General features: G+C 33.8%; 1 protein-coding gene across 7 annotated transcripts in view; it reads right to left on the bottom strand.

Annotated features, from left to right (window-relative positions):
• Positions 1 to 15715, bottom strand: part of trio — an 89686-nt gene that overhangs the window by 38348 nt on the left and 35623 nt on the right. For all 7 annotated transcript variants that reach the window (XR_010333179.1, XM_015977599.2, XM_008192559.3 and 4 more), the window contains 6 exons: positions 13100 to 13262; positions 11586 to 13054; positions 7711 to 8179; positions 7401 to 7661; positions 7110 to 7351; positions 6955 to 7054 (listed from right to left, as the gene is read on the bottom strand). Coding sequence is in view for 6 of the 7 variants with exons in the window: in XM_015977599.2 (XP_015833085.1) it covers positions 6955 to 7054; positions 7110 to 7351; positions 7401 to 7661; positions 7711 to 8179; positions 11586 to 13054; positions 13100 to 13262 (2704 nt within the window). In the remaining variant the exon portion in view is untranslated. The remainder of the gene's footprint in view (positions 1 to 6954; positions 7055 to 7109; positions 7352 to 7400; positions 7662 to 7710; positions 8180 to 11585; positions 13055 to 13099; positions 13263 to 15715) is intronic.

The following is a 15715-nucleotide window of genomic DNA, read 5'->3' as shown; positions in this document are numbered from 1 at the left end:
ACTTAACGAGACGGAATGTTTGCCACAATTACATTGTGCTGTATATTGAAACTGTCCTCTTCAAAATACGGTTTGAGCAATGACAGTCTGCGCTCGGGGACGGTCCCGGCAGCGAACTGACATCAGCGTAGCTCCGGCAGCCAGCCCGGGAGAGGAAAGCGCCGGTCCGGAATACTGCAGGACACACATGCAGGAGAGCGGAACTCAATCATCTGTTATTAACTAGATAAGGTGTATCAGTTTACCATCGAAAAATTCGATACGCATGATCAAAACTCGCTCTACCGATAACACAATGGGGGAGGTTTTTAAAATTAATACCCGTAAACGCATTACCGCTTACCGGAATATGCAAGACGAACGCCCGGAATTGAGCTTTCGGCTTGGGAACCGACCGCACTCAAATGGATTGTAAGATCTCGACAAACAACTCGCGTATTGACCGAAAGAATCGAAAATTCGCAAAAAAACACGAAATTGCTCGCTCAGACTCCAACAAAGCTACGAAAACACGTCTGATGTCTAAATTATTACGCTGGCATTTAATAAAGACCGGTATTTTCGAAAAATGTAAGCTGAAGTTTAAAAAAACTTCAACCGCTTGTCTGGACAAAAATCGTGCCAAAATTAATTAGAATCGCTTAACAGATAATTAGAAAGTAATGAAACACATCTAAACGAGAAATATATGTTAAAGAATGAAAAGTGAGAATAAAAGAAGTATAAATCTGCAAAATGAAATGATCGCCACTGATTTTTTTGAACACAAAGTCACAACATGTACCACTATTCCAATTAAACGTAGACACAGCTAAATATTTGTTAAAAACGTTTTGTAAATAAAAAAATTAAAAAAGTGTCTCTTTAGCAAATATTCTTACTTTCCATATGAAATATGACGAAATAAATAAGTATTGTAAAAAAAACATAAATCCTTTGCGAAACAGCAAGATAGAGGGTTATTCACAGAAAACACTAAATCTGACCAAGCAATAGCTGCAACACAAATACAGATTATAAAGCTAACTGAATTTCTGTTATTATGTCATAGACAATTATTTGCTTGAATTTACGATTCGCTTTTTAAATCTAGAATTCACACGTATATGCTTTGAAAAATGTTTTATTTTTACTGTTCCAGCTCGGAGTCCTATGTAAATAACCCTGTATACAGGGTAATGTTAATAACTGTGCAAATATTTAACCAGACTCTGCTTATTTAATTTCTATCAGATAAAAATTTTCAAATCATCTAAGTCTATCATTTTTGAAGATACAAAACATTCAACGAGGGTCAAAATTCACATTTTTAGTGCGTTTATATTAACTCAGCAATGCAACATAATTGAATAATAGTTAATTAAAGGCATTAGCAACTTAAAAAACAACTTTTTTTTAAAACCGTTTCTCTGTATCTACTCTCTAACTCAAGTTATTTCGATTTAAAGTTAGATTTATAAATGACATTGCCAAAGTTTATCAAAACTTGACAAAATTTCTCTGGTATTCTAGAGAAGTTTAAGACAAAATTTAGAATAAAACAAGTCAAAGAAATAGTTATTTTTTGATTTTGTCGAAGATTAAAGAAAAATGTTCAAAGATCTGTCAGGTTTTTGGTGATAAGAGGAACTCTCATGATGAAAGGCGGTTGTGACGTCAGAATTTCGTCTTTTCGAAGCAATTATCTCGCTTGTTTTTCATCGTAGAAAATTTGTGAAAAACAAGCGAGTGGATTACGACATTTTTTCTGTTTTATTGTAGCGCTAAAATTTTAAATTAATACCAAATCAAAACCAATTTCACTTTTTTCTTCACAATAAATCACAGAATTATGTCAAAAATGAGATTATTTTTGCAAGTTCTGAGGATTTAAACACATTTTAAGATCAAAAATCAAGTTTTCCTACCAGATTTTGTAACTAGAACGAAAAAAATTACGAAATTTTTGTCAAAAATGACAAAATAGTAACATTTTCTAAGCGTTTATTCAACAAAAACTCAATTATTGCGCAAAATTTCATAAAGAGTAAGCCAATAATTTATTTATTTTTCGTTTCATTTTGGAAATTCTGTAACAAACAAACGGGACACGGGTGTTTTACCTCAATAGACTGTCTTGAGAACAATGTATGCAAACTTGCTGAGTTGAAAGTGTTTAGTAATAAAAATAGCTAAAATTTTGCGGATTCTTTGTTATGTATTGACGGGTTGGCCGCCGTTCTTTATTTAATACAACTTTACTTTCAATTTGATCAAAATTTAAAACAAACAGAATTGGCAAGCGCGAAAATATTTATGCGTTTCTCTTTGAAGTGAAGCAAATCAAAGGCCCCCCATTTGAAAAATAACTCAAACTCGAGTCAATAAAATTCCGGAAAAAATCTTTCAGCCACAATGACATAATTCGTTAAAAATTCCGCTTTCCATTCCTTTTGCCTGTAAATTACATCGTTTGCTAATCACATTACACAACGAAATTAATTTCGTTAGAACATGAAAGGAAACATTGATTAAAAGTAGGGCTTTAACTGATCCTTGTTGTACATTTCCGGTTTATAGACAATTTGCTTATTTCGCCGAAGGTTAAACGGATAAGCATCAACGATCTTTAACAGTCACAAACGTTAAAATAACGACCGTCATTTGGATTAAGACATCTACCAATCACAAACTAACTGCCGAATAACACGCACTGAACGACCAGCAGCCTAATTGAAGAACAAATTATGATAAAGACGCTAAAAAGTGTAATTAAGTTTAGTTCGCAAGGCGAAAGAGAATGGAACGAAAATATTTTCACTGCACATCTGTAAGGCAAACTTAAAAAGCTTCCACTGCAAATAAAAGTTATTTCAGAGGCGGTGGGAAATTCGGGTCAGATAATATCTTAATGAATTTGCGCAAAAATCTCCAGTTAAATGGCGAAAGCCACATTTTTTCAAGTTTAGCTTTTGCATAGTTAGTGAGTCTCAATTAGAAAAACAATAAAAAAGATGGCGAACGTTTTAGGCCGTTGCAATTTTAATGTCGCTCGGTATACTTTCGTTGAATTTGTAAAAGTGAGATCCGTTTGAAGTCAAGTGGTTTTGATGAATTTGCGGACCCATCCATATTTAGAGTTTAACGAAGTTGTATTGGAGTAATGCGTAATGGGCGTTCATTTATGTTGCATCCCAAAAGCGCCTATAAATTAATTGGCGTGTTCAAAGTAAACATAGGAGGTGGAATATGAGCAGTTGCGGTGGCGGCAAACTGGCTAGGTCGCTAGGTGTGGGATACAGAAGGGCGTTGAAACTGGGGTTTAATGTCACCGGGTCGTGACCTGCTCAAGTTCCTCCGCTAAAGCCATATCGCCAATTTGATATGAGAACGAAAATGACGTTATTAGAGGCACAATGCACGTCCGGCGGCAGCTTCCGATCCTCTGCATATTTGAACAAAATGCAGCGTGCATATCAAAGTCATGCCAGAGCTCTCGCATTCCGAAAATCGTTTAATGCTCTGTTAGTATTGGAGTTCCTGAATAATGTACTCCTATGTGAAATCCCGAGTTATTTCCATCGGATTAATTAATGTTATGTTCCGACCAATGAGAATTCGGAACGTAATCAAAGTCGCTATTTTGATGAATTATTTTATGAAGAAATGTTATGGTTATTTCGAATCAGCCACATAAATAAGCATTGTTTCGGAAAATTCAGATTTGTACTTGCCAATTAAATTTATAATGCAAAATCAATACCGGCTTGTCATCGCTCCGATGGGTTTAGCAGAATTACGCTTTTAGTTTAATGTAGAAACGGTTTATTAAAATCACCTTAAATTAAAAAAAAATTTAACTCATGAGAAAATCAAGTAACTACAGAATTTAAGAAAGTGGGTAAGACAATAACTAAATGTCCGTTTTCAATTTTCTTTGTAAGTGAAATAAAATAGAGTTCTATTAATTTGTTGACTCTGTGAGTTAATTTCGCCAAACTACTGCATAATTATTTCACTTATCTGTTGAATTCTTTCTTCTTTATGCAGCCGAGATCAATTTTTCGACGTACGAGTATTTATTTTGTTTTCTAAACAAAGTCCGAAATTATTATTAATTTATTATTAATTATTATTATTATTAGATATTGAGTTTTAGTAAAAGACGATAGCAGGATGTGGCTTTGACAAGATTATTTCCTCAGAAAATGACCTTGAAATGCGTGAAAGCGATGCAGGTGTATGGATATAAAAGTCACAAAAAAGCAATGTAACAAAAAACAATGAATCAGACACTACTGATTTCGCACATTTCGTCGCAATTAAGTGCCTAAACAGCCCGCATTTTTTGTTAATGATTTATCGATATTCTTACACAAGTGATGTGCCGTTTAATTTATTTAGTTTCTCGCCGATGTCGGTAAATGACGGTTTGTGAACCACATTAAATAAATAATTTTGAATGCGTGTTGTGAATTTTCGACTGCATAATAAACATTTAGTAGTTTGTGATTGTTAAAATTTTGAGTGATAGTGTGTGTGTGTGTGTACCAGTGAAGAGAATTCATTATTGTAATACAAAAAATCCGGATTAAAGGGTTAGTCTGCAATAACTTTTACATTATATTTATAATATTTTCATTTTAACTAAAATATGTAATTTAATCAAATAATCACACACTGTATTAATTTTGTATATTTTTTAATTACAGTGGGTTCGTTTTATGATGCCATAGGGTAAGTGTATTTTAGTTTTAGCAACATGTATAGATTTGTAACACACTTACCTTAAAAAAATCAAATGAACTAATTTTTAAAATTGGCCGCTTTGGCAAAGGATTCTTCTATGCCTTTACATTACATTACATTAGTTTTACATTAAAAAATCGTAACTCAAAAATTTAAAGTCGTAGAGCAAAACGGTTTGTTCCAGTGAATTCAGCGGCTCTATTTCTGTATTATACTAGCTTTTCGTAAGATTTAAAATTTTGATCTTTTTGTTTACAATTTTAATGGTCAAGGCAAATACCTTCATAAAAATATTTTTTTTTAACTCACTCTAGCAAAGTTTTGTGGACTTTTATATGTTTTAACAAGCTACTAAAGTTGTTAAAAGTCCCAAAAAAGTCCATTTGTTCGATTTTTTTATATGTTTGATTTTTTTCAATTTTTGTCGCGATTTTGGTCGATCCGGGTTCTCGGAACATTTATCGAACAATAACTTCCGAACTATTCGAGATAACCCTATGAAGTTTATTATCTCTGGAAAGCTCTTTAAATTATCTATCTTTTTCAAAAAAGATCATTGATCTTCGACAATTAGTTTTCGAGAAAATTGCAGATAAAAGCAAAAATAAGTAAAATTTAAAAAAATTCATAACTAAAAAACTATTGGGAATTTGGCAATTTTCTCGATGTCCATCGATTCCCTGGGTCATTTTGCATTTGTAAGGATTAAAATAGTTCCATTTTTTCGAATAGTTTAGCCGAAATTGAGAAAATAAAAAAAATTTAAAAAAGTTAACACCAATTTTAAAAGTGTCTCAAAATCACATAAAACTGACCCTTTTTTTATAGATTTTGATGTGCTCTTTATGATAGAAAGCGTTTCTCCTAGCTCTTTTAGTTTGGCCGTAATCGGCGTTTGAAAATTAAAAAAATTTTTGTTTAAAATTGGGGTACCCCAACATAGTGGAAAATTTTATTCAACAAAAAAAATTCATAACTCAAAAACTAAAAGTCGTAGAGCAAAACGGTTTATTCCAGTGAATTCAGAGGCTAATTTCACATACTGTATCGACCTTTCACAAGATTTAAAATTTCTTGCTTAAAATTAGGATAGCCAGTTCATAGTCGAATACTTTATTATTCAACAAAAAAATTCGTAACTCAAAAACTACAAGTCGTAGAACAAAACGGTTTGTTCCAGTGAATTCAGCAGCTCATTTTGCGTATTATAGCATCACTTTTTCGACACTAGCTTTGTCGCAAACTTATTTAAAAACTTATTTCAATTTGAAAAATGGTGGATGCGCCGAGTTATTTATTAAAACATTAATTACTCAAAAACTAGAAGTCGTAGAGCATACCGGTTTATTCCAGTGAATTCTGAGCTTTTTCTACGAATTATACTAATTAGCCTTACACTAAATTTTTTGCCAAAAATTTTCCCTTAAACACAAAAAAAAAATTTAACTTCGTTCAAGCAAAGTTTAATGAACTTTTCTATGGCTTATGGCTTTACAACCCCTTATAAAAGTGCAAAAAAGTCAGATTTTTATTAAAAAAATAATAAAATAGAATAGTTGTCGAGAAACCCAAATATTCGATATCAAACAAACACTTGAATCGTTTTTTTTATGTTTGCCATTATTTCTAGAGAATTTCCAATTTTAATACGCAATAACCCTACATAGTTATTGATGATAAAGTTCATTAAAAAAATTCAAACAATTTTTTATTAAAAGATATAGTAGTCATTTTTGTAATAACGCCAACACATTGCACATAACATTAAAATTCCTAAATAAGGCGAACATTTTTAATAAATCCTTTTATCAATAATAAAAATAATACCTTCATATTTAGCATTGTTTAATTAAAAAATGAATTTGCTCAACATAAACATATTGGATTCTAAATACGCAGAAAAAATAAAAGAAAAAATTGCACAACGAAATTAAGTAGATAAACCTGACAGGATGTGGTTTTGCATTACCTAATAACTTAATCTGCCGATAAATATGTGGAAATTCCCAGTTAGTGTCTCACCAAAATTAATTTCAGTTTTTAAAAACAAATAAATGTTTTAACCGTTTACCTTTCTCAAATTTAGTTTTTGTCCTCACCTTTTCTTACGATCAATTATTAAAAATTGTCAATTAAAGAGCGCCCCAAATGTCAGTCATTTTGTAAATTTTTTCCATTAATATTCAATGAGACTGAAAAGGACACTTTCACCTTCTCACCACTTACCTTATCAGAGTCAGTCGTATTGCCTGAACCAAACGACGTGAGGGAATTCCTGTCCAAATTCTCAACGCTTTCATCTAGCGAATTACACTCCTCCAAGTCCCTACAAAAAGACGTAAAATAATTTCATAACCACAACCAATTATTGGCGAAATTACCGGCTCGACCTCTGACTGTGCGGCTTCAACTTGGCCGGACTCTTGGGCAAAGACAGCGGCAAAGCGCCACTGAAATAAGTTTCCTGGATAACTTCCCGAAGTTTCTTCACCCAGAGTTGTTTCGTTTCCAGCGAGGAAGCCCGCAAAACAATGCGGTAGTCAGAAATTGGAGCTCTCCCAGTCCAGACGGCAAACTTGCACTCGTCACCCTCCATGTGTTCGGTGACTCCCAACTCCGAAGTCTGGAAGCAAATAGTTGGAAATTGCCGTCTCGGGCTGCTGTTTACTCACCATTAGCTTATTCTTATAAATATATTTGACTTTCCCTGCAGAATCTTTGACTTCCTTTGTGAATAACAGGTACAATTCAAATAGGAAAATATGCCGCTCTCTCCCTTTTCTAATTAACTGCTTGGGGTCCCAGACGCTGAAGGCGTCTTGCAAAACCACTTCGCCCAACTTATTCGCAGAGACATCACAGCCCTCGACGAGAGACAGGTGCATGGCGTCGTTTGCTTTCTTTGGTACATTAAGCATCACCTCTAAACCGTCCTGCAACCGCCACAATTAAAACAACCCCAGCTAAATTACCCAAACGTACTTTAATTTCCCCCTGTCCCTCGTTGCAACACGACTGGAGGTCTTTCAACAACAGTTGGTATTTGGTAATTCGCTGCACGGGTTTGATCAAGTAAGCAGCAATTGGATGCTCCACCTTGTGTTTCTTTTGCAATTCTTCGAAATAGCCACCTCCGTGTTGGACCAGAAGACTGTTCGATTCCGGCTTGTTTTTGCAATAGTGCACGTAAATGTCGAACTTTTGGGCCCATGTCACAAAGCAATGGCCCACGTCTTCGGGCATCGTTTCGTATTTTTCCAATTCCTTGAGAAATATCGAGTTGTGGAAATTGTATATTTCCTCGATGTTGCCGAAAATAATCTCGTCTTTTCCGTGAATGGCAGCCGGGCAATTGTTGCCTTGTCGCATGTCATTCAGGAAGCATTTGATGCACGTTTCGAGGTCTTTCACGTAAGTGCGCTCGGTTTGGAGGAGCTCGGCCATGATGAATCTGGATTTCACGAAAATATCCCAATCAATATATTGTATTTTATTTTTACAATGATTCAAGTAGTTTTAGCGATAAAAAACTAAATGTTATTAGAGCACCTCGGCTTTGAATTGTTTAAATTAATTTTAATACAACTACTAGTTCAACTAATTGCTTGAAAAAAAGGAACGTTCACCATCAACTTCTTAAGTGAGAAAAAGTGACGATGACTACAGACCAAATTTCAATTATTCTGTCAATAATTTCAAAATTAAAATTTAATTTAAAAAAATTCGTATCATAAACCCTCTGCTAGCTGCCTAAACTACTGTCTAAACGATTTTTTGTAGTTTTTCCGTCATTTTAAACTCCAAAAATATTGCCAAACTAAAAAACTATTGGGAATTTGGCAACTTTCTCGATGCTAATCGATTCCCTGGATCATTTTGCATAGGTTAGGATTAAAATAGTTCCACTTTTTCGAATAGTTTAGCCGTAATTGAGAAAATAAAAAAAGTTAACACCAATTTTAAGTGTCTCAAAATCAAATAAAACTGACCCTATTTTATAGATTTTGATGTGCTCTTTACGATAGAAAGCATTTCTCCTAGCTCTTCTAGTTTGGCCATAATCGGCGTTTGGAAACTGAAAAATTTTTGCTTAAAATTTTGGGGTACCCCAATTTAGTGGAATAGTGGAAAATTTTATTCAACAAAAAATTCATAACTCAAAAACTACACGTTGTAGAACAAAACGGTTTATTCCAGTGAATTCAGCGGCTCATTTTGCGCATTATACCATCATTTTTTCAACATTAGCTCAGTTGCAAACTTAATTAAAAGCTTATTTCAATTTGAAAAATGGTGGATGCGCCGAGTTATTTATTAAAACACTAATTACTCAAAAACTAGAAGTCGTAGAGCAAACCGGTTTATTCCACTGAATTCTGGGGTCTTTCTACGAATTATACTAATTATTAACCTTACACAAAATTTAAAATTTTGAAATTCCATCTTTTCCATCTTTAACTGTTCAAAATGCTGCAAATGTGGTTTCATTATTAGAATTTAGCTACCAGTTGGTCATTTTGGTTCTTAAAATATTTTTACATTAGATCACTACAGACCAAATTTCAATTATTCTGTCAATATTTACAAAATTAAAATTTAATTTAAAAAAATTCGTATCATAAACCCTCTGGTAGCTGCCTAAACTACTTTCTAAACGATTTTTTGTAGTTTTTCCGTCATTTTAAACTCCAAAAATATTGCCAAACTAAAAAACTATTGGGAATTTGGCAATTTTCTCGATGCTAATCGATTCCCTGGATCATTTTGCATAGGTTAAGATTAAAATAGTTCCACTTTTTCGAATAGTTTAGCCGTAATTGAGAAAATAAAAAAAGTTAACACCAATTTTAAGTGTCTCAAAATCAAATAAAACTGACCCTATTTTATAGATTTTGATGTGCTCTTTACGATAGAAAGCGTTTCTCCTAGCTCTTCTAGTTTGGCCATAATCGGCGTTTGAAAACTGAAAAATTTTTGCTTAAAATTTTGGGGTACCCCAATTTAGTGGAATAGTGGAAAATTTTATTCAACAAAAAATTCATAACTCAAAAACTACACGTTGTAGAACAAAACGGTTTATTCCAGTGAATTCAGCGGCTCATTTTGCGCATTATACCATCATTTTTTCAACATTAGCTTAGTCGCAAACTTATTTAAAAGCTTATTTCAATTTGAAAAATGGTGGATGCGCCGAGTTATTTATTAAAACACTAATTACTCAAAAACTAGAAGTCGCAGAGCAAAGCGGTTTATTCCAGTGAATTCTGGGGTCTATCTACAAATTATACTAATTATTAACCTTACACAAAATTTAAAATTTTGAAATTCCATCTTTTCCATCTTTAACTGTTCAAAATGCTGCAAATGTGGTTTCATTATTAGAATTTAGCTACCAGTTGGTCTTTTTGGTTCTTAAAATATTTTTACATTAGACCACTACAGACCAAATTTCAATTATTCTGTCAATATTTACAAAATAAAAATTTAATTTAAAAAAATTCGTATCATAAACCCTCTGCTAGCTGCCTAAAATACTTTCTAAACGATTTTTTGCAATTTTCCGTTATTTTAAATTACGAAAATACTGTCAAATTTTATTTTATTTATTTGAAAGAAACATAAAAATTTCTTTGATTTCGAAAAAATTGTTAAAGGTATCATTGATGTTGAAATATCGATAATAATTGAGAATATTCTTTTGAAAAAATCTCACCTTTATGGCAGTAAAAATGTTTAGAGAAAGAACTTCTTATTCTCTTATTCTCTTTGGGTGTTGGGATAAGAATTTTTAATTTTTGTTATTCTGAACCTTGAATCTATTCGTAATTATTTATTATTTGTTTTATAACTAAAAAAGAAAACTTTATTTTGCGGATATTATGCGAAGTGTATTTATTTAATAATTTCTTTTGGATAAAGCACTTACATTTTTGTTTTAACTTTTAAAGGACCCTAGAATGAACTATTAAGTTAATTTATAAAATTACGTAAATTAGACGCAATTTTGTTTCTGTTTGTTTATAAAAAAGAATTTTGGTTGTCCATAAAAAAATATATCCAAAAAATAAAAATATAACAATTTAATTCAGTCTGGAAAATGGAAAAGTTTTCATGTTTTAATTGAGTGAAAATTTCACACAACAAAATGGTAAGTAATATATGGAACGACAGAGGGGTGTTAAAATATTATAAACTTTATTACTTGATACTCTTGATAGCGGTACCAGTATGTGTGATTGTTTACTAAAAAACATAATGTACTTTATTTGTGTTTATTCACCGTGTCTGCGAAAATTAAGCAAATAAATGTTATGAATAAAGCAATGATTATGTAAACATAGAGTCACAATCACAATGAGTTAATTTAAGAGCATTCAGTTGTATTTTGCTTTAAATTTTTGTTAAAAATTTAACAATTTTAATATTTTTTTAATTCGAACTCTATCAGTTGAACAGTTCCCTTTTATGCTCAGTATACTTCTATCTTAAAACTAAACGCTCTTAACTAAATGAAGATATGAAAAACGTTTCTTCATTACGAATTTCTGGAAACAAAAAACAGCTAATACCCCAATAACCTTATTAGGAAATTTAGCAATTGATCTAAGTTTAATAACTTAAAAAACTTTGTGTCCAGTTATAATTACTTACTACTTTTTTTAGACACACTTCCTTGTTTTGTTATTTTTGAGATTCTGAAATTTTCTTCCTTAAATTAACTTATTTATTCTTTTATTCAAGTTCCACAAATCTAGTTTTTCCTGGGAATTAAGTTCAAATAAGAGATTGTTTTTCTGAGTCAAATGAGTGAAACTACGCTGCTTAAAACGTCGAATTTTCGCCAACTTCTAACTTACTCTTTCCTGCGTGCAGACCTCCTTTTCTCCTCATTCAACTCCTTCAAATCCTTAGCCGCCGCCTCCTTCACCTTCGCCTCCAAACTCGGATCCGAATTCCTATCAATCGACAGCTCCTTCTTCTCGCTCTCCTCCGCTTGAATCCCCAACGTGTCCTCCAACTGCTGTCTATACTGCTCCATCCTCGAACTAAAGTCCTTATACCTATTATCCACCGCCGCCACCCATTGCTTAATCGAGCTCGCATGTGCATGTCCCTTCTCCACCAAACTATCCGCCAACTGTATCAACAACTTAACCCTCTCCCGTGTCTCTTTGGCCGTTCCCTTAAATTCGTTGTGTTCCCGAAGCAAACTCTCCGTTTCTTCGATATTGTTCCCCAAATTCGTTGCATGCGTAGTCAAGTAGCACTCCCCAGTGTCATGAATCCACTCAATCGCCTGCTTTGCCGAACGCTCGAAGAGCACAAACTGCTGGCATTGGTCCAGCCGTTTCTTCCTCTGCGTCCAGTGCTCCAGGACTTTGTTCTCCTGGCTGAGGAGCTTCTCCAAAATGCCCTTAACTCTGGTCTCGTGATTGCTCGTGGTGTTGGAGTAGTTGTAGAATTGGAGACTTCGAGTTGTGTATTTTAGAAAAGTCTCGGCTGTTCTTCGAGCCAAAGTGCAAGCTTTGAGGAAGGCTTCCTTTTGTTCCTGGTGCTTGTTGATTAGTTGGGAAATTGAGGTGGCTTTGTCCACGTTTGGTTGGCCTGTAGCACACCAGTCTTCGTCCCGTCGGTACTCCCTCTCAAGACTATCCAGAACGGAGCAAACTTGTTCGGCCGTTTTGTAGAAATTGAGACTAGCAGTGACCAGTTTGTGTCTCTCTTCGGCACAAGTGACCAATTGTTGCCACCTCTTTGTCACTTCTTCTGATATCTCTCTGATGCTTTGGGGGTCATAGTGATTAGCATTGATAAGCGCATCAGCTCGGTACTTGACTTGCACGGCCGAAGTGTGCGTTTTTTCAATCGCAACCTGAAACTGCTCATGCTCTTTTTTGAGTAACTCAGCATCGGCCAAACTGTTCGGAATTGTAAAACTGGCCATCAGCATCGACTCCCCATTCCGTATCCAGCTGATCACCTGGTTGGCATCGTTCTGGAACTGCCCCAACTGTATACACTGCTCCAGCTTAACCCGCTTCACTTCGGCCAAGTCCTCCAGATCGACCTCCCGATCATGCAAAAACTCCAACAAGACCTGGACACGTGTCTGGGCATTGTACTGGGCGTCGGCCATCACACAAATGCCCGAATTTTCGAAAACTTGGATCAAGTCTTGGCCTTGTTGCAGCACCTGATAGGTGGTGTTTTGCATTTGACTGACGCTTTCGTTGTGCAGACGCAGGAATTGTTCGGCTTTCGCAATGTCTCGGGTCAGCTCGCTGTGTTGGAGCTCTTCGGACCACATTTCGAGTTGTGACGAGACCTGGACGAAAAACTGTGAATTGGAATGAGCCTCTGATTTTCTTACCTCGAGAGCATCGCGCTCGAAGAGCCGCAATCTTAGGCAGAGATCTAAGCGCAGTTTGCGAGCGGCCCACAGCTCCTCGAGATCGCTCCGTTGTTTCGCTAATCTATCAAGAGCTGATTCGACCGCTGATATTGAACCGGTTGAGTCCATTTCACCGATTGACCTGAAACAATAAAGGAAAATATTGATCAAGACTCGGTTTTAATTTAAATAAGTTGACTGGGGTCAATTTATGCAATTTTAACGCTGTTCGTACGAAAAACCGGCGATTAAATTCCGATGAGTGCATTCTGTTGACCAGACAAAATAAAACGTGCATCCCACGAGCTGAGTGACTTTAATCCGCTACTTTTTTTAATATACCAGAACCAGTCGACTGGTCAGATGAATCATTCTGTTCTTTTATTTCTATGCTTCTAAATCGTAGGTTCTCCGATAGATGTAAACAAATCAAAAAGTAAAAAACAAACAAAGAAATAATTCATGGGGCGAAAACGAGTGGGAAGATCTCACACTGAACCTAGAATTAAGTTTAATTTTATTCAAATGCTGTAATACCTGTGAGTAAGTTTTTGTAATAGCACTATCTTGAACAATTAGTGTGCTTACATTTTACATTATAGAAAAAGTACAGGCAAATACTTAACAGTAACGAAATATAACAAGATTTTCTAATTGTTTGCATGTTTTAAATTACTCCTTTCGATAAAAAAAGTACGTTTTGTGCGCCTTTCATTTTTTATTTGCCTTGTGATCACGTTAATTAAAATACAAGCATTTTTTCATTTTTGCAAATATAAAAATTGTTGTGTTTTAATAATCGTAATAATTTTATGCCAGATTAGTACGAAACCTATTTTTTGATATTTATAAAACAGAGAACTGAAAACAATAATAAATAAATGGTTGAAAATTGCAGAGAATTAAATTTCTCTCAAAAAAGTCTGTAAGATCATATGTTTAATCCCCAAAGACGTTTTTAACAAGGATGAAGTGCTGAAGAAACACACTTCAAACCAATTTTTTGAAGATAAACATAATAATATGGTCTTTATTGTAAAAAAATAATACAACTCTGTTCTTTACATTTCTTTATGTATATTTGGAGGCTGTGTATGCAAACTGATAGAAGTAAGACATTTTTTCTAACATTTCTCAAAAAAATGTTTGTTTCTCCCTTAAATCTTATTAATGAAACTTTAATGCTCTATTTTTCTGTAAACTTTCTGTTTGTCTTGTGCTCTTTATTTAAATATATAGTCATTTTTTATTGTATTGCTCTTAAAAATTACATTGTCTTGCAATTAGTAAAGTTAAGATTATTAGACAGTGACAGATGTTGGTATTACAAAATTATTTAAAAAAAACAACCCATCAACAAGAAATGCAAACCATTATAAATTAAACTAAAATAAAACTAACAATTTTATTCGAAATAATGACGGCGGCAATAATAAGAAAAAATCCTTATTACTAAATAATTTCAACTGGTTTTGTTCCAAATGGCAGGTAAATTATGTTATACTGATTTTTTTCTCGTTATGCAACACAGTTTAAAACTTAAGAAAAATACAAAATGAAAAATAGACGTAAATATTATTTTGTTTCACCTTCTAGAAAATAATTAAATGTTTAATTTTCCCGTGCTTCCTAACTTTAGAACAGTTTAATTTAGGAAACTTTTTGTGCCGGATTGTGAAGTGTGCCGAGAGCATAACCAAATCTGATTTCAGTATGTAAGTATGTCTGTTGATAAAAAATTGTTATTATCCATTGTCTGCTTAACTGATGTGGCGGAAAAGCAAACTTAACAGTACATTTTGAATTAGTTATGAATTAGTTGGCAATAAAAAGCTGTAAAATTTCAAATCATGAATAATAATTGTTATGAAACGAGACGACAAACGTTATGACAAACCTAATTGGGATTTACCGCTTCTAATACCTTGGACACTTGATGAATGAGAATGAAGTAGGAAGTGTCGACACAGTTCATCTTCTCCTCTTAGTTACTCGGGTGTTACAACACAAAGAAATCAGGATTCAACGCTTGTAAGATAATAACGGTGATTCCGTTAATCTCGACGTAAATAAATATATTTGTTTCATCAATGAACGGAAAGAGAAAATAATTCCGGCGGGATATAATTTGCAAAATTTCTATTAAAACCAAATCATGCGGCAATGAACGGTATTTGAATTATAGCGTTCCACCAGTGCAAAAAATGCAACTTGTTGTATTAAAGTCATTCACTTTTATCCTGCAAGTTCAGCGGTGAAAGATCAAGTCTTTGTTCAATCAATTAATAACACAGCCAGCGCACCGATTCCCACAGACACTCGTACAATTTTAATTGAAAGTCGTCGATTAGCAGTCGTTAATTCGCACAGTGAACAAGAGTTACACGGTAATTTCGTTAAGAGATGATAACACGTTTTGAGCATTACTTTTTTACAATACACATTAAAATAGCTCAGGATTTATGGTCTACGTGTAAGAGTGTAAAGTGGAAAAGCTGCACAAATTGCACTTTTAATAAAATAAAAAGTAAATCTCCTTTTGTGACGGCTTTTAATAGCGGCTTCCTAAATCACGAATCATTACCAGTTTAATTA

Source organism: Tribolium castaneum, chromosome 1 (genome assembly GCF_031307605.1).
Source record: "Tribolium castaneum strain GA2 chromosome 1, icTriCast1.1, whole genome shotgun sequence".
NCBI classification, from domain to species: domain Eukaryota; kingdom Metazoa; phylum Arthropoda; class Insecta; order Coleoptera; family Tenebrionidae; genus Tribolium; species Tribolium castaneum.
This window is presented reverse-complemented; position numbering and strand designations above follow the sequence as displayed.